Raw genomic sequence first — 25,443 nt, 5'->3', positions numbered from 1 at the left:
GGGTGCAGCAGCGCACATTGGCGCACGCGCACATTCTCATATTTACTGATTTAAACGTAACAAAGAGACAATTCAAACACCTGAGTGTTGTTGCTCGCCCGCGGGCTGCTCGGGAATGAGCCCTGCGCCGCTGAGAGTCTCCGCCTCGCCGAGTGACAAAGGAGCGCATTATTCCTCCGACTGCACTGAGAGCTTTATTGTTGAGCATCTTCATAATGGCAGGGCTTGACACTCGTGTCACACTTTATTGCTGCATGCGCTGACACTGTCTAATTGGCTGTGCGGCTGTGTAAATATGTCTTCTCAGGAATGATGGCGCTGAATAAGGATGATGTGTTATAATGTCTTTAAGGCTGTTTCACCACAGGATTGTAGCTCTACAAGGTGAAAAGTGTCGATGGCGACAGAAATTCCTGATGTTTTCCTCTAATTAGAGGCGAGGCCTGATATGGCACCGTGTCAGTTGAGTGGGAAGGCATTGAGTATTGCTGACTCAGCATTGCAGTCATTGCAGTTGAGTCTTTTAAGCATCACTTACTCACATTCAACTTTAAATTTAGCCTTTCTTAAATTCACAATGGGGTTTGGATGAATCTCCCCTGACGAGCCTGTTGCCTGTCGCCGTCTTTCGCCCGGACAATATGTGCGCCTCCAGCTTCCTGTCTGTGCCAGCTCACACATGGGATGATCCTGATTCCTTCCCCTCGGCCTCTGATGGATTAGCGCTGGCATGTGGACAGGCAGAGGGGAAGGCAGGCAGAGAGCAGCCGAGGCTGATGGGGACCAAGACCAGGCCTGGTCTCCAGCGGTGGTCAGGGTTTGTGCTCACGCACGGCGCTTTTAGACAATAAATCACAAAGTGCTTCCTGTGGCCTGAACCTGGGGTGTTGATGAAGACAAACAATGAGGGAAACGTCTTTTTTAGTTTGAATCCCATGACATGTGACACAGATCGGCTGGATGAAAATGATGAGAACGTGCTCTGGGGACCCCATAGGCAGAGTAAGTGGGTCTCACTGAGGCTCTGCTGGAAGCAAATATGCAGCGTTTTAGTCGTCTAATGTGATGAGGGCTGTTCTTAAGTCTGTTACATGGCTGTCAGTGAGCCCGGTGTGGACCGTTGGCAGTGAATTCACTTTATTAGACTTTATTAGGGCTCTTACCTCGCCCCCTCCCTGCAGTGTGCACCGGTGCTGGATGAGCGGATGGCGTTGTGTGGTTGTGACACACTGAGTGGCATATGTGTATTTTTAACCTTCCACTCTTTGTTAGTTTGTTTTTCTGTGTCATTAAGCCACTGCACTATTACTCAGAGGTGATGTGTACCCAGCTCACCCTCGCTCCCCTGGGAGCCCGCGTTCTCTCTATATTTCGCGTTTCACGTAGCCGCGTTTGCGTTCGGTGCTGCGTACGTTGCATAAGCACCTGCTGGGAGGCCTGTGGGGGAGACCTCGGCCCCTCCCCCCTCAAACCTCCCACCGTCCTCCCCTGGCTGCAGTCCAGGCCATCGCTCCATTTTCCACATTCCTTCTTTTCTCCACTTCCAAACCTTGAAACTTGTAGAAGTTGCCTGTTTAGTGGTTTTCCCCACTCCCCTCTCGCTCCCCCTCACTCCCACCTTATTTCCCATTCTTTCTCTCCCCTCTCTCTGCCTCCCCTCTCTCCACTCTCCCAGTGGTCTCATTAGGCGTGAAGAAGGCTGCCTGTGGGGTGTGTGTGTGCACGTATATGTGTAAGTGTGTTCTCTCAGGCAAAGTCTCACTTGACTGAGCATGCCACTTGCACTAGTGGGGGCCCGGGCTCCATTATTACCACAAAGCTGTCACAAACAGTATATAAAGTAGCCTCCTGTTGCCGAGCTGTGGGTGAACGCGGTTCACTCTCTTAACAACAGCAGCTACCACTGTTCTCCCTTACATGCACTGCAGTGAAGCTGCTGTTGCCATGGTTGTAGGAACCACTATTTACCTACACACACACACACACACACACACACACACACACGCACACACTCATTTTACCGGCACACACGGCTCCTGACAGTCAAACTCACATACCAGACACATCTGTCTCTTCTCTGGAACAACACCCCACCTATGCGGTCCAACCTGTGGGACATCTCATGCCCCTCTGTCTTCCTCTCCACTGACTGAGTGAGTGATTAAGTGTGTGTGTGTCCGCTGTTTTGCTAGTGTCTAGTTACAGGGATGGGGCCGTGTGCAGGAATGAGCCCCTCTGCTGCTGTGCTTGCAGGACTGACCCCGACAGGTCAACGCCCATTACGGCGTGAAGCCTAAATGTCAAGCGTGGCCCCCCTGCTAAAGCCATTTGTCTCTCTCTGTGGGTCAGTGGGCCTGGACGCCCGTACTCACACAAACACACTCACCTGCTCTCCTTCAACACCCGACGCACACAAACATCAGAATGTCTCTGTTCTTTATCTGAACACGTACTGCAGAGCTGCACTAGATTCCTCATTCTTCAGCAGTTTGGTCCTTATCTGAGCTATGAACTGACTGAGCTCTTGACTGGACACAGCTGTTGGCCAATGGTTGTTTAGCTTTGGCTTATCTGTGAGTGAACTGATTAAGCTTTGTCCTGGTGACACAATGTTGAAACCTGTCCAAATGTGAATGAGGTCGTAGCTTGGATCTCATTCCTTCCTCCGAGTCTTTGTCTATTAACCATTTTATTGGCTCACATAATGGACATGGTGCATTTACTTATTTACTCATGGTGAATGCTGAATGTCATCTCATGCATCAAGTCCTTCACCTTTCACACATTTTCCTACTTGTTTAACAAACTTCAGTCTCTGTAAACAGCTGAAGCGTCATCCTCCTCAGAGAGCTCATCGGCTGCGTCATCGCCTCTTCCCCTTCTTACGGAGCCACGGCCATCGATTCTAATAGACGCAGGACAGAGCGCCGTCGCCGCCGGCGTGCACGTCCGCACACGCACGTGTGCACATGTAAACACGCGGCCTGTTTACAGGAAGCTGTCCGCCATGTGTCCGTGTGATGAATAAACAGGGTGCGTCCCCTCTTAAGGATGACGGCCTTCCCGGCCTGACGTACGCCTCCTGCTCTCGGCCCTGGCCTATTTTTTGGGGTTTTTTAACTCGCCGGGGGTCCGTGACGTCGCCTCCGTGCCGGCGGCTCATTGTTTGCCAGCAGCGGTAGCTCATGATACCACAGCAACAATACCACCTGCATTACCAGTCCGGCCATGCAGCGCGGGAGTTGTTGTACCTCCTCACACTGATAAATGTTTCATTGCTTCTCGCTCTCTCTCTCTCTCTCTCTCTCTCTCTCTCTCGCTCTCTCTCCACCAGCCTACGTGCACGCTGCTGGGAGCGCTCGCGCACTGGCGCGCTTCTCTTCGCCCGGCGTTGTTGCAGAGCCAGTCGAGCGTTTGATGTGCGTCTCAGCGGTTGTTCGTCGGCTTCCCCGGGCCCAGATCACAGGCAGCGTTTGTTAATCTGCAGGTTTAGTCTGCCACCTGAGGGACCGCTACCAATAGGTCCTCCATGCCTTTTTATTTTGCAGAGTTTCTATTTAAAACAATACGCTGCCCCCCTTTTCGGGCTATTAACAATTGACCTACTTTGTGAAGCTAAGCATAGCTGCACTGAGCGGCAGACGACCTGAGGCCAGAAAGAGTGAGTTGATTGTTTAACTTTAGAAGGTGGGGTCAGTGTGTTATCTCTCTTCCACAACGACACGGGGTTAATTGATTGACGCTGGTATCACTTTGCTGATGGCTTTTCTCTTCTATCTTGCACTAGCTGCCGTTAGTTGATTAGTTGTGTACGTGGAGGGTTTGGTAGCGTTTTTGAGCGAGCGTGAGTCCTTGTTGCCTCAAATGATGAAGAGCTCTCTCTTTTCCTAAGGGGGATGGGGTTTGACAGTACTGTAGCGCCCCCACCCATCCTTGGTGCTTTTATCAAGGACCCCCCTCCCCACTACCACACACACACACAAACACAAACACAGTCACGCACTCAGACACCGTCCTCCGTTGCTGATAAATGTGTTTTTTCTAAAGGAAGGAGGTGGTTGGTTGACAGGAGTCTCTTTTAATGCACCTTTTTTCTGTGTATGTGTGTGTGTGTGTGTGTGCGCGTGTGTGTGCGTGCGGGCCTTGCTAATGCAGTGCAGAGTTGTGCTGCGGGGCTACGGGCAGGCAGACTCGGAGGCAGGCCCGCAACCTCGACCCCAGCATCATTTGTTTGGACGAGGGCCGTCAGCGCCTGTCGCGCGGCCCATGATGAAGTGTCACTTGGTAATTGTCCCCGTGAAGCATCCACATCTCAGGGGGGCGATGGGGGAGGGAGGGGAGGACGGGGGGAGGCAAAGAGCTGACAGGGAGAGAAATGACACCCGAGGCCCCTCCCGTTCCTCTCTCTCTCTCCTTTTCTCTCTCATATGAAGCGCTGCTGTGGGCCTGATTCAGACCAGAAGCAGAATGCTGTTTGTGTGTGTGTGTGTGTATACACTGGTTCAGATGAGTGCAGCATCAGTGTTTGTGCACATTATTCAAAGAATGCACGATCAAACCTTGAGTATTTCCTTTCATTACTCTATACAACCTCTTCATCTCTTGAAGCAGGAATTTCATTTTATGTAAGCGTTTTCTTCAGATCTCATAGTGAAACATTGCCTTCTTTTTCTGACATTCTTGAAAGTACAAATACATTTTCTCATCCCTGCTTGTTTTGGTAATTAGATTTAGCACGGTCCTTATATTGATCGGACAATGTCTCCATGTAATGAAAAGCTTTTATAGGGCACACGGCGGCTATTTATAGCGCGATCCATAATGTGTTTCTGTATGGTGGGGCCCTAATGCATTGCCAAGGTCCTGTGTATAAATCGCCGGTGGAGCAATGAAGTCAGAGCCCGGTATAAGTAGCTTCGTGATAGAAGAATGGAATATTAGAGGAGAAAAAGCAGAGATGGAGTTGAAAGAGAGATTAGAGAAGTGACAAAAGATCAGGTGTGGGGGTGAGGGGGGTGTATGGAAAAGCAGGAAGGAGTGAAAGGAGATGAATCTGAAAGGTGAGCAGGGCTGTAGTGGAAGCAATCAAGAGAGGTGAGAGGATGAGAGTACCAAGGTCTTCTTAGTCTCCTCATCCCTTCATGAGACCTTCAGCCGCCCCACCGCCATTACCGCCTCCAGCACGACGGCGTGGAAGCTCCAGTGCAACCAGCAACAGGCTGAGGGAGGAGGAATGGATTAAAGAACAAAGAGCAGAACGCGTGCGTGAGGAATGTAAAAATGAAGCGCAAGGACGGTGCGCAAGCGAAGCAAGAGGACTGAGCCGCCAGGAGATAGAAGATATTGGGAGGAGACAGATGTGAGGCCTCATCTGTTTGCCTGTGTTGGCTGCACATGGAACACTGTCTAATTGAGGAGCTTCTCTCTCTTTCTCCCCCGCTCTCTCACATGCTCTCTCTGTCTCTGGCTGCCTCTTTCTGGCCTGGGGCGTTGAACCAGTCCCATCGGAGCAACACACACACACACACACACACACACACACTGAGCATACATTACAGACACCACTGGATGCCCTTGCACTCGGTGTGATACGCTCACTCATGCACAAACACACACGTTTGAAAGGCAGGAGCGGGGGGGGAGACCGCAGCCTCCTAAATTACGGCTCGGTCTGTGAGATGATGAATCTGGTGGGTGATTAGTTAGTCGAGGAGGGAGGCGCACTGATCAGGACATTTAATGGGCCATAATTTGGAAGATAACTGTATTGTCCTATCTCTCTTGACATTTAAATCTAATCAGACCCTGCTGGTTAGCACTGTGGTCCAAGAGGAGGGAGCCTGGGAGGGATGAAAGGCTGCTAGAGGAGAGAAATGGGCCCGTAGTGGGACATTCATCCTCGTGGGCGGAGGATAAGCAATTACAGGACGAGGACCAGACGCACACGCGCATTTCCTCCATTTCGATTTTGTTTAGTTTTTGTTTACTGTGCGTCAGTTTACGAGCCCTAAATTCAGTAACGGAGTAGCGCCACAGATGCAAATGATGTGACTTCCCCTGCAACACACACACACACACACACACACACACACACACACACACACACACACACACACACACACACACACACACACACACACACACACACACCCGCAGACTCTGTGGCATCACTTGGGAGCAAGTCTGCGGCCTCTTCTCTGCTCCATTACCACAGAGGAGATGCTCCGTTTGATTAACGCTTCTCCTCCATCCTCTTCATTAGCAAAGGAAAGCCACCGCAGCATCCACGGCCTATGAACGGAGGACATTAGAATCCACTTAATCCATAGGCTGCCGCTAATTCCGCACAACGCTTGCTTAATGGTGGGGAGTAATAGGAAAAGTGTGTTTCTAATTGTCCCTCTGAACGTTGCACTGCAGCAGCTGTTTCTGCGCCGAGGGCCCGGACGCTCAAAGAGCCCTGAACAAAGGCCAGCGCCGGCGTTGGAGGGCCCGCCGCTCGGTTCCGACGGCGCTCGGGAGCAATAAATGCGCGTAGACGAGCCAATTTCCTCTGGCAAAGCGTCCCGCGGAGCCGAGGAGCTGGGCCCCAGTCAATGGGAACCACCTGGTGCTGAGGGAAGTGATTAGGATTGGCACCACACTCAACCAAGAGCTATTTTGTTAAGGGGGATTGAGACGTGTAGAGCGGAGGTCGCCTGAGTTTGGTTTGTTAGAAAAATATTGTTGTTGGGGCTTTTTTTTTTTTTTTGTAGAGTGAGATCTGAGACTCTGTGTTGTTTGTGCCTAATTATTGTAAATGATTCTGGTCCCGGCATGTGTTTTGGGTTGTGACATACTGTAGCATAGCGGGCACAACTAAGTTCTATTAAACCTAACAGAATGAAATAATCTCTAATTATGAGCAGAGCTGCTACTTGGTGCATCTGCAGGCTCCCGCATTGACTTATTACTTATTTATTCCAGCTTTTCATGCAACCAACCCCATCCAGACCCTTTCTCTGCTGCAGCGCTGCTGTCCTGTCCTGCGTGTGTGTGTGTTTGCATGGGTGCGTCCGCATTCCCACCGGGGCTCTGTGGCTCGGTGAGCGTTGGCCTGTGGACAGTAGCACGGATCGCGGTCGATGATGGAAACGCATACCACAGAGGATTGTGGGCGTCTCTGCGTGTGTTTGTAGCGCGTGCGTGTGCATGTGTGACTGTGTATGTGCAAAGTGGGAACAATGGCAGGAGTTCACGATGGCCTCTGGCTGCTGTGACTCTCTCTGTGCCCGTGTGACTCCTCTCTGCAGACTCACCATTCATATCATTTGTGTTTTTGTTCTCTTTGTCTCCACGTCTTATTGCCTATTTCCTCTATTCACTTTCCTGTGAATGCTCGTTTCCTCTAGACCTCCGTACAGTCCATCATTCCCCATTTGTTCATTACGGCCTCTCCCTCTCTGGCTCTGCCTCGTCTCCCTGTTGTCCCTCTCTCCGTCTTTGTCTCTTTTAATCTGGCTTCATCTCCCTGTTCATCTCTTAATCTCTCGGTCCCAGCGTTGGCATTTAGGCCTCTAATTGTGCTGGCGTCACTTGAATACCTCATAAAGCAGGAAGAGAGAATCCCGTCATTGTGTTTTTACATTCAGAGGAAATGGGCAGGGCTGCTGTGTGTGTGTGTGTGTGTGTGTGTGTGTGTGTGTGTGTGTGTGTGTGTGTGTGTGTGTGTGTGTGTGTGTGTGTGTGTGTGTGTGTGTGTGTGTGTGTGTGTGTGTGTGTGTGTGTGTGTGTGTGTGTGTGTGTGTGTGTGTGTGAGAGAGAGAGCTTTGGGCATCGTCAATAGGAAATATGAACAATTTAGAACAGCATTCAGTCAAGTCAAAAACTCGACCTGACTTCTGATGGTGACTGATAATGCAGTAAACAGTACATCTGTAGACCTCTAGTTGACTGTTACATACTAGGATCAGTTAGTGGGAGTGGACCTGGCACATCCCGCTTCGCTCAGCTGCTGCAGTCCCATTCCCAAATAGTGAAATAAAGAAATAACCTTCTCCTTTTTCTAAAATGTTTGACAGCTACTTTAGCTCTCCACTAACAAATCCCAATGTACACACACACACACACACACACACACACACACACACACACACACACACACACACACACACACACACACACAGTACTGTACTGATCAGTCTCAGGGAGATTGTGTGGTCTCTCCCCCTGTTCTGGAGGCAGCACATAGTTGTAATCTTCACCTTTCCCTTTCCTGCACGGCATTGAGCCTGTGTGTGTGTGTGTGTGTGTGTGTGTGTGTGTGTGTGTGTGTGTGTGTGTGTGTGTGTGTGTGTGTGTGTGTGTGTGTGTGTGTGTGAGAGAGTGAGGGCAGAGGAGGCCGCTGTGCTTGGGACTCTCAATCTTTCAATGAGTTTGCTGTTTCGGGAGAAAGGTAGAGGAGGAAACAAAGAGTGTGTGAGTGAAGGAGAAACATGGAGAGAGAGAGAGAGAGTCAGAGAGTTCTCGAGTTGCAGGGAGAAAACGGACCCACTGCAGGATACCCTACAGGCAACACACACACACACACGCACACCCACAAACACAGAGGGAAAGCTGAAATATGAAACAATGGCAAGAGATCCACCATGCACACACTGACATGCACAGCCAACACTGGGAGTGTGTGTGCGTGTGTGTGTGTGTGTGTGTGTGTGTGTGTGTGTGTGTGTGTGTGTGTGTGTGTGTGTGTGTGTGTGTGTGTGTGTGTGTGCGTGCGTGCGTGTCTTTGTTCTGTCTGGCACCTAAATCATAATGGATCTCATTATCCAGCTGGGTCGGCTTGGTGGGGCCTGTCTGGCGGGAGATGATAGCTGGATGGCTGAGGGGCTGCCACAACACACACACACACACACACACACACACACACACACACACACACACACACACACACACACACACACACACGCGTGCAGCCTTATCCGCTTCTGCATGTTATTGACTTGAATATGTACCGTGTGTACCGTCACACATGTGCACACACCGCCCCTGCTAACACAATGGACATTAGCGGCTCAGCTTGCCGTCAGACAGAAGGCGAAGTGATGCAGAGCAGAGGGAGGGACGCATGAAAAATGGAACTCATCGCCTCGCCTCCCCCACCAACATCACCTCCTCCCGTCGTTTCTTCCCCTCTTTCTATCCGTCACTTGTTTGGAGGACGCCGGCAGATGTCAATTTGTCCCTGGAGGTGAGAGGGGTCCGTGCTGCCATCTCTTCCCACCTTATCAAAAGGCGGCCGTCCGCCGGGCCATGAATCACGCGTGCGGAGCAGAGCGGGCCGCGAGCTTCAAAAGAAAATGTTGTCGTCCCACTAAATCACATTTTCTCCCTTTTTCTTTCCTCCGTCTTGCACACACACACACACGCGCACGCAGGCTCTGCAGCAGCTCGGTATCCAGGCAGCGCCGGCGCTTGTGCTGTGAATACAGGCGGAGCAGTTGGTTGCTCGTAACACAGTTAGGGCCCACACCATTTGTCTGGACATGACCATTACCCGAGCCAATTACTGGCTGGTATACAGGCGACTCGCCAACAACCTAATGTTTTCCCGTCATGCCTGCTCCCAAACCCAAACCCCTCCCTCTGCAAACACACACACACACACGCACGAGCAGAAGAAGACGGCGAAGCAGGGAACAGATAGCGAGGAAGGGTAGATCGCCTGGAGCAGATCCCCCACCTCGTCTTACTGACTGATACAGCTAATAAACTTTCATTTAAGCTAATGTTCTTCCTTTGTCTCCCCGCTGCACTTCCTCCCTCTCTCTCTCCTTACCTTCCCCCGTTCCCACTCTCCCGCTCCCCTGTCCGGGCGCCAGCAGAGGGGCTGGGCCCGTGGAGCCCACGCCAGCGGCCCACCCTCACGTGCTGTGAGTTTTATATAGGCAAACTAACCAGGTTCAGTCCATTCTTCAGGCATTCAGACGTGTCCTTTCTACTCCCACCCGCGATCTCGTCTCTCCAGCAGCCGAGAAGGCTTCGTCTGAGGCCACTCTGACTGTACACCATCACTTCCCCCTGCGCTTGCTGCTCGTCAGCGCGTGTTGACAGTGGACATGCTCCGTACAACCTCACGGCTTGCTAGCGATGTACTTTGATAGATATGCGATGCAGATGCAGGATGTGCTTCTCCGCTCTGATTGAAGGCACATTTACTTCACATGTGTTGGTTATAATCGCTGTAGCTGCTGTAGCTGGGCCAGGATTTTGACTAAGCCGGTGCCTAGCTTAGCATTATATTTATGATTATACTTGAAGCTTTAATCTAGTGTATCTATATATATATATATAGACGCTGAACTTGGTTTGTTGTGTACAGCAGCTCACTTATCAGATCAAAGCAAATCATCTCCTCATCAGTCAGATCTAAGATTGAAGGAACGATTAGTCTTAGTGAAGTGTGCGACAAATCGGGGCCAGTCGGAGAAGATGCCCCCTCAACGGGAGAGCAGCACAGGGAACAAGGGGTCCTTTGTATGTACTCCAGTGTGGAGGCATCCATGTGTTTCTATATGATCACCTAGACCCCACACGCTCCCCTCCCCCCAAACCTATAGAGGCCCAACTCTGCTGCGCCCATGCAGCCCAAACTGTGCTGAGTGTTACAGTAGGTGCGGCCAACACACTTAGTATTTTTTAATAAGACAGGTAATAACAATAAATCCCACAGGCTAATCACCCTTTCACCAATTCCCCCTGCAAAGCCGGAGTGATGCAGCGTCACCCGGCCTCCGCCTTCAATTACGCCATTCATCATACGTCTTATCTGGCCACCGCTTTGATTGAGTGTGCAGTGGGAGGTGTCGCAAACTCCATATTTGCTCTGTGTGTGTGTGTGTGTGTGTGTGTGTGTGTGTGTGTGTGTGTGTGTGTGTGTGTGTGTGTGTGTGTGTGTGTGTGGACTCAGGGTACAGACAGGGACAGAGAACTGTGGGGAATATGGGCATGTGGCCTCGGGTGTATATGGGATGTATTGGGATATATGAATGTGTGAAGAGACTGAAGTGTGTGTGTGTGTGTGTGTGTGTGTGTGTGTGTGTGTGTGTGTGTGTGTGCTAGATCTACAGGAGTGCATAAATCAAACCAGATGATAGTCCCCCGCTCTGATCTGCTCAGTTTCAAGCAAGCACATTTCTCTTTCTTCCCCTCCAACTGTCCCTGCACTGGCTTCCCTCCCTCTCCCCCCTCCTCCCCCGCTCCTCTGGAACAGATTTGTCTGGGGGCCTCTGTCTAATCTCCAGCAGTGCTGGGTGTTGGGAGACGGGCGACAAATTTTAATAAGCAACTGGGCGCTGTAATTTAGCAGCCTGGGAGGGAGATTAGTCTGATTGATGCCGGGCTCGCCTAATGGTCCAGCCTACGGCACCCGGCCTAAATTGGTGGTAATGAAAGTTTTGTGCAAATTGAGATGGAGGAAAAGGAGAAATTGTCTCATCTTCTGTCACTCTGTCTTTATTCGCTCCCCGTGTCCCTCTGTCTTCTTTTCCTCTACACCTTCTTGTCTCAGTCATTTTTATGAGGTGTATCTCTCCCTCTGCCTCCATCTATCTATTCTTTATGTATATGCGCTCTATCGGACTGTCGCTCGTTCTCTCCACCATTGTTCACGCTGTCCGACCTCCTCACTCTCTCTCCCCTTCTCCTCTCTCGACCTGCCTCTTTGTTTCTCTTTCAGCTTTACATTATTGGGAGTTTCAGGATTTGGGGCCAAGCAGATTGAGTTTGAATTTAAGTTTCCTCTAAGTACGTGTCACCAAGAAAAACGCAGGCTTTATAAACTTGAAATGGAAGATGAAGACTCTGTTGTGAAGCTGTGGGCGTGTGTGTGACTTAATACAAGATGTCATAAGTCACTGATGACCAAATTTCTGTCTGAATTTCTAACTTCCTCCGACCACCACTCCTTGAAAGGAGACAGACACAACAGAGAAAAAGGCTCGTCAAAGCTGAGTGGAGGGAAGTGGAAAATGTCCTTGGAGAAAAAATAAAAGGCAGCTAGTGGGTTGGCTTTAAGGGGGGGGGGTGTGCTAATCCACTGTTAATAGTCGACTCCAGTGTAGCTTTTGATTTTGCGAGTGCCTGAAATCCCCCAGGAAAGAACGTAATGGCCTGGACTCGCATGCGATTTGTATTCCTGCAGGAGATCAGTCGTTGATGTTCGTGCTCAGTGTGCGGATACATGTATGAGTGTACGCATGCACACTCACTCGCTTTCCTTTGCGTTCACGTGTGGGTTTCGTTAGCCATGCGGCTTCTCGGTCCCCGTTTCTCATTAATTGATTCATTAGCGCCTTTTCGGTACAAGTCATTCTGTTACTACATCATGAGTCCTTTCAATGAGGACAGAGGAGGTGGGAGGACCAACACCGAGTCATTCGGAGAGTTACCAACAATTTCTGCTCCTCTTCCCCCTTTAAGGGCCTCAGTTAAGTGTGTTTCCTAATTCATATTGCACAATATGAGTTAATGTGCTTTTGCAATATCCTGGACAAATATGAGTGAAAAGAGCATTTTCTTTCTCCCGAATCTAATCTGCGCTCCCACTGAAGTTGAAACGAGAACTATCCACAGCCCCGATGCAGCGGATCCGAGCAGCTGAGCCTGTAAATGAGTGGCGACCGCCTGTGAAGTTTATCTTGGCGAGGGCCGACCCTTGTTGATTGCTTTTGAAAGCTTGCGGTTGCAACCCCAGACAACACAATATAATCTTGCCTGCAGAGTCCCAACAACTGCCTAAGTGCAGTGCGGTCGAGGAGCTGGTGTGGGTAATTTCAGATTGGACGAGGCCTCTCTCCACGGGAGCTGTTAAAGCGCTGGAAGGTTAACACTCCGCTGGCCAAAGCGGTTTGTTAGAGTTGATTGTTTATTTTGCTTAGGGAAAAGAAAGAGGGAGGTTTGTGTGCGCGCGAGGGATGACGGAAACATGGGATGTGGCTTGGACGGAAAACTTGTGGGAATCCTTAGGTCCTGGTTTCCCTCTTTATAGCCGCCGCTCGTCTCAAAATGCGCCGTGGTCGGGCGTGCAGTAATTTGGCTCCGTTCAGCCCATTGCACAAGTTTGTGCGCGGGCTAATGTGCTCGGCTGCGTCCTGGAGAGGCGCTCTTATAAATAGGGCCGCACAACACACCAAGAACAATGGATAATGCTTGGCTGCTCCTCTACTGCCTTTGCCTCGGTGGATTTTGATTTCAGCACAGTTTGTTTGAAGGTCTTTCAAAGATATGGAGTGATCATAGATTATCAACCTCCCATGATGCACACTACTGGAGGGGCAATAATGTAGGAAGCCGTGAGCACATGAATAGCTTCTGCTTGCTGAATGCCGTCCTCCCACCTCATAGTTTCATGGTGGATGATGCTGGGAGATATTAAATGGGCTGACAGAGAGCTTTGATGTTCAACTTACCCTTCATGTGATGGTGCCCTATAGGAGGGGGATTTGTCTGTTCCCCCGACTGGCTGGCGAGATGCGGATCCGAGTCGGGGGGGGGGGGTGGAGGCGGAAGGGAGCGAGGCGAAGGCGCTGATGGGAAAGAGACGAATGGCGCGGCGGTGTCAGAAGTGGCCGTGCGCCGGGGAAGGAGCGGGGGAGAGTGAGACGGAGGATGGAAGGAGGGCTTGACTGATTAACCTGTTTACCTCCCTGGAAACGCTGGCGGCGCCGCTCTGATTAAAGTTCAGTCTTCCATCTGTCACTGCCGCGGCCGCCTTGAACCTTCGGAGCTGCCGATACCGAGCACTGTCAAAACAATCGGGCCACACCCTCCTCCAGCGCCTTCATTTGCATCCTGTCACCTCCGGACCTATCAGGGCCCCAGCTTTGGATGCTCCACACCCCTCACATCCTCCGTTTGTATACTCCACACGCCGCATCTTCCCTCATCAGCTCCTCCCACTCTGCTTCTAAGCTTCTCCCGTCCTCCCGTGACGTCCTTCCCCAACTCAAGGCTTTTAGCACATCCCACATAATACGATTACGCCCGTTTGGGGATGTGATATTGTCAACAGCTCGCTAAAAATATCCTTCGGAGAAGCGCGGTAGCACCGCGAGTGCGCCGAAAGTAGCAGGAGCGATGCTGCACAGAATGTTCCGGCCACTCAAGCGCAAATGTTGGGCCTTTTTAAAAGCTTTTTGCACCGTCATGAGCTGCGGCGTGTGCGCGGACAGCTGGCTGGGAGCGGAGGAGACAGGAGTTATCAATTAGCTCTGGACGGAGGGCGCACGGGCCGCAAAAGGCGCGGAGGTGCAGCGGGGAAACTCCAAGAACAACAGTAAATGACTTTAGTTAGTACAAGGTTCAATTCACGTCACTGCATTTATTTCTTTGAACCCCGGACGCGCCGCGAGCGTCTGCAGCCACAACATTGTGAACTGGTGAGAGACTGAGCAAACAGGAATGTGTCTGTCACACCTTCCTGCCCGACTCCCATCGAAAGTGCTAATGTTTAAAAGGTTAAAACTACAATATGCTAATTTTGGTAATCAAGCTCACAGCAGCATGAAATCAATGCACTCCACCCATTTCTTCAACAGGCTCCTCTTCTCTCTACATGTGGAGCAATAGTCAAAGCGCCCTTCCTCACGATGGCTTTCATGTATGCTGATTGCTTCATTTAACACCTGGAGCGACACACACTAGAACAGTGTGACCCATCATGGTGGTCTTGGAGGGTCGTGTCATTTAAGGGGCGCCTGTTCTGCGATGTTGTGTTGCCTCCATCGCCTTTGTTCCGCTGTTGGAACCTTTGCACACTCATACATCATCAGCGCACTCGTTCTTTGATTGTCTTTGATTGCGCTTGTGATCCGTCCAAACAGCTGTTTTTTTAAAAAAAAAAAACATCAGTGTTCAGATTCTCCTCTCACCAGCTGAAACTCACCAAGTCCTGTCTCGGCACACGAGCTTTGGCTCAATGTTCCTCTTTTCGTTCCGTTTGGCCCTGATGGACAAATATGTACACACGTGCGCGTCTGTGTATAGAGAATTAGCAGAGGGGGGGCTGTTATTGGTCCACGCGGACCCTAACCCTGGGGGCCAGCAGCGAAGCTTTAGGTGATTTCACTCCAGCCCAGACAAGCTATTTGGTGTTACAGCAGCATGTGATGGACTGATTTAATCCCACTGATGGTGGTCATAAGACCCAGGACGGGGGGTCGATGTGCACGCACGCACACACAAACGGACTGGAGTCATACGTGTGCACATAGTGGTGATTGTGTGTTTGTGAAAGGAGAGGTCAGCAGGGCTAACACAGTCCCCTGGCTGTTCTGAAGGTTAATGTGACACTGACATTGGCCGCTGTTAGTGGCCTTCAGATGGCTCCCACCCCCCTATATGCGAAGTCGATTCATTCTGGTTCCAGCAGTGCATTAAGATGTAACAGCTTCACTCCCAGGTGTCACTCACCCCTTCAGACAGGGCCTACATCATAATTCCACATTTCCTATTAACTTCTATTGTCTATGCTCAGCCATGATGGTCCATTAAAGGGATAGGTGCTGCCGGAACGGCCTCGTTCTCACGTGTCACTCAGCTCTTCACTCATACATTTCCTCCTATTGTCCGTTAATTGAAACACCACAGACATTGTCTATATGCTCCATTAGAGGAAAAGGATCCTTGTTCCTGAGTGTCATCGCTGCTTTAGTTGCTAGCTCATTAATTTTCATAGCCTAAGTTTGACTTACACTTGCACGTGAGGGGGGGGGGGGCTGGAATAAGGAAGAAGCACCATCGGGAAGAAATGCACGCTGGCAGGTTGAAGTCTCACGCAGGCCATCGGAAGCTCATTTACATTTTAATTCAAAGACATTAAGCAGATGCTATCGAATGCAGGCTGATATTTAGTGTCTTGCTCAAGGACGCTCAGGTGAAAAGCACTGCAGTTAAAGCGAAAGCTGCGGAATGGAGCCGTTTTCCCGTTTCGCGGTTAATAGTGGCATTCTGCTTTTGAGTGGCTCTCTGAGAGCCCCGGCGTTGTTGTTCCAGGTGGATGCGAGGCGTGCTCTGGAAAACGGCAGCAGAGAAAACACCTCGCACTGGGCCTCGAAGCGCTTAGAAATGTTGTGAACGTGCCGGGGGTCCGCGCTCCGCCGCGCGTATGAAGAGCGATGGTGTTGTTGACTCCCTGTCGCCGGATGCCAATCAATCAATTAACCAATCAATAGTCATCTGGCGAGCGAGCGCCTGAGGACACTGGAGAAAATCTCCCACCAACACTCGAATCAATTACTTTTGGCCTGTGCCACGGGCTCACGCGCAGGTGCCCGTGAACACGCTCGCACGTTAATATTCACGCAGGCTTGCGTGAATACTGCCGACATGCCCAAAACCGTCAGGCATCGGATTGCAGTGCCATGGGAAAAAGAAAAACGAGTAGATTCCGTTCTTCCCCTCATTCCTCACCCCTTATCCTCCCTCTCCTCCTCCCCCTCCTCCTGTTCCCTCCGTCTCCCCTAATGGAAAGCAACATTCCCCGGCTGTCGTCAGCAGCTACAGCCTGCTGCACTATAACACAGTTAATAGAGGCCTGGCAGCTTATGGAGCCCATGCAATCTTAAATGTGAATTTTATGAGTCCTGGGGAGTAGCCGAGGCAGGAGAGGCAGGAGTACTCCTAACATTTGCTCCTTGAGTGTGTCCATATGAGAAAGTATGAAAATACGCAGGTATTAGGGAAGATGAATATCATAGTTTTGCTTTGCTTTCGCTTTGTTTTTTTCTCTGTATATATTATATATATATATGTGTGTATGTGTGTGTCCTAGATCACTGTGTCTGCCCTGGCCCACAATCCTTTGCTGTGGCATGAGAGGAGTTCACTGCTCTCACTCGGTGGACAGTGAGCATTCAGATGTGATGACACACCACAGTGGATCATTCACATAATCAAATTGAACCTCTGTAAACAAAGCTAACAAGCCCTCTGGAAATACACCGACGTGAGTCAAACCAGCGTCTTCCTGCATACAGTCACACAAACACACACCCCCATCTTCAACACACTGTATGGATGCGCATGCCGGGTTTGGTTTTACAGCGAATCGTCGTTTTTGAACGTGTTTTTCGTTTCTATATATATTCGTACGCTCCGGTTTCAGAGGAACTGCAGACCGTCCTCTCTCGGAGAGCACGCCCGCTCTGAGAAGCAGATGTTGTTTGATCCTCCGCTGGGCAAGTGGCGACATAAACAGGAAGGGGCCCTGCGCTTTAGTGCGTCATACGGCCCTGTGTCACTGGATCTTCTGTGTTGAAATGGGCCAAAGCGTTTCGCATAACATTGTGCACCTATGCAGGATATAAAACTAACAAAGACGCATGCCGACCTGCTGATTGCCGGGGGGGGGTGAAGCATGGGGGGCGGCTGCGTTCTGGTCCCTTGTGAGAATAGAGTGATGTCTCGGTGAAGGTACAGGCACCTATATGTGCTTACGTGTATCAGTCATGACAGCTTAAGTGTTCTGACTCCACATACTGTGTGTGTGTGTGTGTGTGTGTGTGTGTGGGAGGGGGGATTGTTGAGTCTGTTGGAGTCCTGCTCAGAAATATGGACTTGATTTGCGCCGGGCCTCTCCCTAACTGGAACAAGGTTGGAGACGGAACCTCCTTCCTCCCACATAGACGTGTGTACACTCTCTCTCCCTGTACAGCACAACGCATTATTGTTATCAAGCAGAGAGTAAGAGAGTGTTTAATCAGCCCTGTATTTACACACGAGCTGTAGTTTAGTTAGTTTACTCATCCTGGGATCAGTTTCTCAACAACTGCCAGACTAGTTCATACATGAGTTACACATGGGAGTGTAGACTGAGGGCCTGTTGGGGGGGCGCTGAGCTGAGGAGACGGGGGGTCGTCGGGACGGTTCCAGCGGTCGGGCGAGTCGGGACCTCGCGGATGGAAGCGGCGCGCGACTGTTGGGAAAGAATAACAGAGCGCAGACCGCAGGAGGCGCGGCTCCCTCACCAGCAGCAAAGCCCAGGGCTCGTTGCCCCACGTCGTGCTGGTGCTGTCTTTGCTCCTCATTCGGCTTCCGTGCGTTTCCCTACGCTCTCTTCTTCTCCTCCCTCGTTTGGCGCGTCCCCGCCTCACCCACCCTCACCCCTCGCGCCCCTCCTTCCCTCTCCTCCCAGCTTCCCACCGCTCCGCTCTCCTCACAGTTCGCATCAAGCAGTCCTTTCCAGCTGTGTCAACAACAGGCGTGTCCTCCGGGAGCGAGGGAGACCTGCTCGCCGCTCCCCGCGAGGCCGCCGCCGTCCACGCCGCTGATCTACGGCCCTTTGTCGCCGCCGCCGCCGCCGCCGCCGCCGCCTTCGAGCGCGAGCGGGGACTTTGTGAGCGGGGTGCTGCTTTTTGTGCGTGCGTGCGAGTCTGCGTGTGCGAGCCGCTCCGTTGCCATAGACCCCTGCAAATATTGACTGAGGCGAATGGCTGCAGTGGAGGAGCTGGAAAGCAAACAGCTCTGCCAGATACGCCCGCACCTCTGTCACCGGCTGCATTCTTACTGGAAATAATTTGGCCGGTCTGCACTCGAACTCCCCCCACGCATCTTTAATGTTGATGCTGACAAATAGGAAGTAATCACGTCGCTGACCTACATTCAGTGTTTGACTCTTCTGTCCACAGCCTGTTTCCTCACACACGTGTTTGTGGGATTTAACACTTCTGATCTGAGACTGTGGGTGAATGTATGTGGGCTTTTTCCACTCTTCTCTGTTTCTCTGCGTATTTGCGTCCACTGCTCTGTGGGCACACGGGCACATGGTCCGGTTCTGCTCGGAACCCGGTTACCGTCCTCCGCTGACACGCGCGCAACTCATCCCTGGGTTTATTTCTATTACAGGTGCAGTGCTTGCTGGCATTTGAGATAATTAAAGGCTGACCTTTCTGAGGTGAGGCAGAAATGTCACACAGCCTGCTCGGCTGACGAGTGGATTCGCCCCGCGGGGGCCTCGGCGCCGCCGCTGAGCGTCCTCGCCGCCTGGGATGTGCACTTGGCACCCTTTAGCCTTCTCGGGCCACACTTTGCGCTCTCTCACCTCCAGTGCCAGGTTCTGAGCGTCGACGTGGGTGGAGGGAGCAGGGATAATTACAATGTAATAATCCAACATGTAAATATGGGTCTAGTGTGAAGCTACTGGCTCCGTGTTGCGTGCCCCTTTCTGCCCTCAATAATTCACATCTCCTATGTCCCCCTCTGCCCCCCACCCCCACCCCGTGGCCCCCACATGCAGTCTACTATTTATGCAAAACCTCCTGTGACTGTGACGGTAATGTACAGTAAGTGCACTGTACTGTAAGGAACTTCCTCAGGGCACGGAGACGTCACGCAAAGGTGATTCGGGACGCTCAAGACGCTCGCGCCCAGGACGCACACATGAGCGCACACGCCGCCCACTCAGACACCTGCCGAGACCCAGGTACTTGTTGACTTCGCGTATTCACGCTTGCTTTTCTCCCACGGGCAAATCGCTGCACACACACAAACAAACAGTCGTGAGCACGTGGCTGGAATGTGTCTCCCATCAGATGTATATGTATATATATATATATATATGTGTATATGTATATATATATGTATATATATGTATGTGTATATATATATATATATATATATATATATATATATATATATATATATATATATATATATATACACACATATATACATATGGGGATGCTCGAGCTGCTCACGCTGCTCTCCTCATAAACTTTTAATGCATCATGCTTGAGCAACCTCCATTATGTGTGCGACTGGAAAAATGCACGAGCTGGCGTCAGAGGCCGCTCTGTGCGGGTACAGTCTGTCCTCAGCGTCAGAAAGGCTTGTGCAGCATCGTTCTATTCACATGACAACGATGAGATGGAGGGAGTTCACCAAGGAGCAGGCGTCATACGTCAACTGCCCTGATGCTGTGGTGTAGGTTGCTAACAAAGACAGAAGGAGTGCCTTCTCGTCCTGGATGTGGGCTTTCGTGCTGTTTCCCCCTCGGCCTCTGACCTGCTTGACCTCCGTCCGTGAGCACGTGTGCACGTGTGCGGCTGCACCTCTGATTGTTTCTGAACACACCCGAGCGTCTCCGCGTCCGCCTGCCCCTCGTGTTCCCCCCGCGCTCCGTCCTCCCTCACCTCGATCCCACCACGTGCTGCCATTTGCGGTCCTCTCCAATCATTAATTCAGCGTTTTCTGTCTAAATCAATTACTGTCTCCTGTGCCCCACGACCTTTGACCCGTCCTTATCTTTGTCTCTTACATCATAAAGCACCTTGCCTCTGAGTGCAGGAGACAGTTAAAGCTAAACTAATAGCACTGGTACAGACATAGACACTTTTTAAAGACATGAACTACAGTGTCTGTGGTTTAGGCCGCATCAACGTTTAATCTTGTCCACAGCTGCTTTTAAACTCCACCAGCTTCATGAGAAAGAGTTCTGTTTCTACAATATTTGCAGCACATCTGCGTTACAATGAGCGGCCCTTGCTCGTCAGCCGCGTCATTGGGAGCACATACATCGTGCGGCGCCCAGAGTTCCCTGAGGGGCGAACGAAAGGGGGGATTATTGTGCGAAGCGATGCGCGCGTGATGCGATAAGGAGGAGACGAGCAGATACGCTGCAGATACGCTGCCCTGTGTCCCAGGTTGGAAATGGAGCTGCGTTTACAGCTGCGTTCAAGGGTTTGAGCCTTCTTTATCCAGCGTGGGATCAGAGTTCACGTTGGGGGGGTGGGGGTCTGTATCGGTATCTTTACACAGCTTGTAATTTTTACAGCTGATTATATGAGCCTTCAGTCCTAAATGAACTGTGACTTATCTTTTTGGCCTCTGATTGTGTGTTTTGTCCAACTTGCTCTTTGCTTATGCAGTATTAATATGGATGTCTAAAACTGCATTAGGACAATATTTAATGGGGCCACAGATTCAGTTTTCTAAGTTCTAATATTCTGCTTTGCAGCTGAAGACTGTGTCTAAGTTTCTCATTTTAAGTCAGCATTATGTGAGTGGAAGTGTCTGACTGGCTGACTCACAATAGTTTGTTAGAAGAGACGGTTCTGCTACACACACTCCACACTGGACGCTGTAATGATAATAGTGAAGGAAGTGGCCCATTTCCAGCCCCTGGTTTCTCCCAGTGTCTAAGTCACACCTCCTCACCCTGTTCACTGCTCGTGGCCTCTGGGAGTCGCACTAATATATACATACGCCTGTATACAGTGTGTATCAGGGCTGTAGCTGGAAATGGCAATGTTTTTGTATTACTGCAATAAAGAACCAGTAACAATATTGTTAAACATCTCTTTAACTTTTGAGTCTCCTAATGTTTAATAAGTGGCAGGAGCGGAGTTTTAAAAGCAAATAAAACCATATTCAGTTCCCATGAGCTGTTAAAAATGCTGCAGCTTTTCTAACACGTACTATAGTTCACAGCCCCTGGCCAAGACACACACACACACACACACACACACACACACACACACACACACACGCGCACACACACACACACGACTAAAGAGCTCTTTACAACCATCAATAACATCCCTGTTACCGTAGTTTGCATATACTCATTTTAAGCAGTTAAATTCAACTCTTCAACCCTTTGTAACTGTAGAGGACAGTGACTGGAGAGAAGTGACACAATCAATGATTCAAAGTGACTGTGACTTTGACTCCTCTTGCACAAGCTGCATGTTTCCTCAGTATTTCCTTAAATATTCATCCAGCAGCAACCGCCCCAGTGAAGATTTGACAGCATCCCACTGAAACAAACAGATGCCGAGGAAGAATCCTTTTGAAAGGAAAGTTGCAGAAAACTCCGCACCTCCTTTAATCTGTCACCCATTTGTACACGACTGTCAACGCCCTCATCCACTCACCTGTCACATCCCTTCTGCACGTCACGCGAGTGGGAACAGGCTCCAAACATGCCTGACTTGACCCCTCTCTGTTTATGGGAGTTCATCCGTGATGTCCACGTGTGATTCATGTGAGCGCGTCACATTCCTCAGCAAAGACGCATTCCTCCCGCTGCATTCGCTGACTGAACGCCTGAAGAGGTCGTCACAATAACAAAAAAATAGAAAGCGCTCGTGCTCGTGTTGTGACAAGCTGTTTAGAGGGAAATTGCTTCCCTCATCCGCCCGTGTACAGTCTAGTGTGGCGCTTGTGTACCAGTTTATGGTAATTGTGTTCCCTGGGTGGACCACCGCCGGTGCCCTTGTGTGCATTGGCGCTTTCCACCGTGATTACGGGTCTGTTTGTACATGCCTTGTTTTAATCCGGAAGCAAACTCCGCAGCAGAAATCTCCAGTGGTCCCAGAACGGCGCCTTGGGTCTCACCTCTGGCTTCTTCAACTTGTGCAATTAGCAAAGTTTTCTTTTGTTTCATTTATGTTTTGGCCCGTCTCCCACAGTATCCGTAGTCTGTCACCGCTAATGAGCGCGTGTGCGAGCGCACAAGGCTGCGAGGAGACATCACACACCCACTGCTCTTTGCCGTTTTAACACTCCATTAGTTAATTAAGGCGGATGGGGTGTTTTTGTAACATTTCAGATGAGACATTACCATTAATTACCGTCAAAAGGAACTGTTTTGCTCCCACACTTAAGGGAAGTAATGTCCTTACCCTATCACTAAATGATCTCCCCTCTCTCTCTCCCTCGCTCTGTTTCCTCTTTCACAGGCAAAGAGGAGAAGAGATTTGTCCTGGCATCATGTGAGCGGAGCATTTCCGAGGAGCTGACTGCAGTGGGATCTACGTGCATGAATCACAGCTCCCCTATCACCAGCAGCACCACTCCTGACTGCAGCCATCAAAGTCACCTGCTCCTGACTCAACTTGCCCTCTGCCTCGCTCTCCCCCTTCATCTCCGAGATAAGGAATGGCCGTGCTCCTTCCCGGCCTCCCCAGCACTCCTGGCAAATAAGGCCTTTCAGCGTGTTTCACAATACCAGAGAAAGGCAGGATAAAACACTCCACAGTCCCCTTTATGCTTTTGCCCCGTGTCTCTTTTTTATCTTTGTTTCCTTAGTAACTCAACCCTCAACACGCACATCCAGTAACCCAACAGGATTTCTGTTTGGTGACATCTGCAGGAGCCATTTTAAGGAGACGTTTCCAAACCCAAAGGAGCTTTTTTACTAACTTCACTTGGCTTTCTGTTGGAATATGTACTTATCCGGCGTCCCTATGGGGGATTAAATCATCACAGGAGTCTACGCTGACTGCTGTTTTTCCCCGTTACGTCTTGTGAAGGAGGTTTTCCTGTGGGGTGGACTGAGCCGTCATGGCTGGAAAGGGCAACCAGGTGCCGGGCACCCACCTCAACGGCTTCCCCATGCACACGTACTCCTACTTCTTCCCCCACATGCTGGGGAGCCTGTCGCCTCCTGCCCTGCCAGGACTGCCCATCAGCGGGTACAGCACCCCCTCGCCAGCCAGTGAGTACATCGGCTCCTTTCGCTGCTTTGTATTCAGCTCTTACGTGTTGTGGAGCCGCGCCACGCTCTGCTTGTGGTACTGCTTGGCTTCCTGAGTGGCAGAAAGTTGGAAGAAGAATATTTACTTTCCACTCGGTGTGTGTGTGTGTGTCCTGATTTACCTGTGTGACTGCGCCTCCTCGTTTCCTGTATCGCTCCTCCACTGTGTGTGAGAGCATATTCTTGTGCCTGGGAGTCTGCTAGTAGAAGGACACTTTCATCTCATCCTGTTCAGATCATTACTGTTTGAGAGGTGAGTGTGTGTGTGTGTGTGTGCGTGCGTGCGTGCATGTGTGTGTGTTGGTAAACAGAGAGCAACAGCCACATACACACTCCACCACGCGCCCACATCGCCTCCAGCGCTATCCTTAATTTACAAGCCCACACACATCAGCACACACACATGGAAATGTCAGTGTGGATCACAAGGAAATGAGGCAGGACAGCCAGAAAGGAGCGTTGTTTGTTTGGGGGAACGCACATTTGGCAAGTCTTCCTAAAATAAATCTCACAAATGCTATCATTGTTGTCGTGCCGCAGCTCCTTTAGACAATCCATCAAACCCTTCAGAAGTAACTCGCACAGTTGGATGTTTAAATCAAAGCAGCAGAAAAGTACTTTTTCCCGAGGAAATAAAAACTGTTCTTTCGTGTTTGTTTGATTTATATATATAAGGAAATGTGAAGAGTGATGAAGAGATTATTCAGAGTCTTTAGTCAAAAGCAGCCGAACCACAAAATACTTTACTGAAAAAATGTTACTTGTGAATCAAAAACATTTCTGTTCAATATAATTATGCATCAATTCACGTTTATAGTTTAGATGTTAGCACTTCTGGCTCTATGTCTTGTTTGGAGGAGAAGGATTAGATTATTACACTGTGCACCGGGAATAAACTCGTAATCATAGACTCAAAATGTATTTGAGCAGAAATATAAAGTCCACCTCTGACTACAAATCATAAAATAACAAAAGTGCCTCCATGTGCTGCAACTTTTTCGATCCCTGTGCTTCGCAGCAAACTGAGAACCAGCGGGGTAATCAATTAAACGGTGGTTGCAGCTGCAGAACCCTGCAGCAAAGGGAGCAGCGCCGGTGTTTCTGTATGGTGTGGACGGGTCCGGCCGAGCCAGGCCTCAGAAGGGTCCCAATATTGACTTTCTATGTGCTGGAGTCACCGTTGGCAGCCAGCGTGTGGGGAAGTGAGGAACAGCTAGTGCCCGGCCCAGTCACTCCCACTTCCCCAATAGCAGCTCCCCTCCTCGCTCGCGGAGGCCGGAGCCCTCGGCAGATTCCTCTTTTCACATCGCTGCGGGCCGACGTGTGTTTCAGCGCATCTCCTTGCATCTGTGCGTGCGTGTGTGCGTATCTGAGAGTCGGGGACACGATGAGCGCACGCTCAGCATATTTTTGCTCTTGATGCTGGCTCACTTTTACTCCTCCTGCATCCACATCAAATGAGTCTTTTTCTACCTGTAGCACAAGCAGGCCACCATCACACCTTCCTCCTCCTCCTCCTCCTCCTCCTCCTCCCTCTCTCCCCACCTTGCTCCAGCAAGCACTCATGCACAGAAAGACTGAACTTGAACAACAGGGATTTGCATCAGGTCACGAGCTGCTGGAGCTCCCACTTCTGACTAAACGCTCATGATTTACGTGCTCATACTTTTGCAGTTTGTCAAAGTGAGTTTCTTTCTTTCAATGGTCTTCCAGGAAATCAAGTTTGTTATTCCCTGCAACATAATCGCTGTAATTGAGATGCTTGTGATGCTCAGAGCTGGGAGTGAAGGACACATGATATTGCCAGTTTTTATGCCAACTTTCACATTTTGAAATGAAGGCACATTGTATCAGGTGGTAACACCAGGTCATGTGAATTATGTGGGGTGTAGATTTACCTCCGCTTTTGTCTTTTTGTGCACAAACAC

General features: G+C 50.4%; 1 protein-coding gene across 1 annotated transcript in view; it reads left to right on the top strand.

The window, feature by feature from the left end:
* Window positions 1-25,443, top strand: part of raraa (retinoic acid receptor, alpha a) — a 96,978-nt gene that overhangs the window by 17,767 nt on the left and 53,768 nt on the right. Inside the window, exon 2 of the mRNA XM_029133255.3 lies at window positions 22,719-23,476. Coding sequence (XP_028989088.1) covers window positions 23,323-23,476 — 154 coding nt within the window. The 5' untranslated portion in view covers window positions 22,719-23,322. The remainder of the gene's footprint in view (window positions 1-22,718; window positions 23,477-25,443) is intronic.

Source organism: Betta splendens, chromosome 19, assembly GCF_900634795.4.
Source record: "Betta splendens chromosome 19, fBetSpl5.4, whole genome shotgun sequence".
Taxonomy (NCBI): Eukaryota; Metazoa; Chordata; class Actinopteri; order Anabantiformes; family Osphronemidae; genus Betta; species Betta splendens.
Note: the sequence above shows the minus strand (reverse complement) of the source record. Positions and strands in the feature narration are given on the sequence as shown.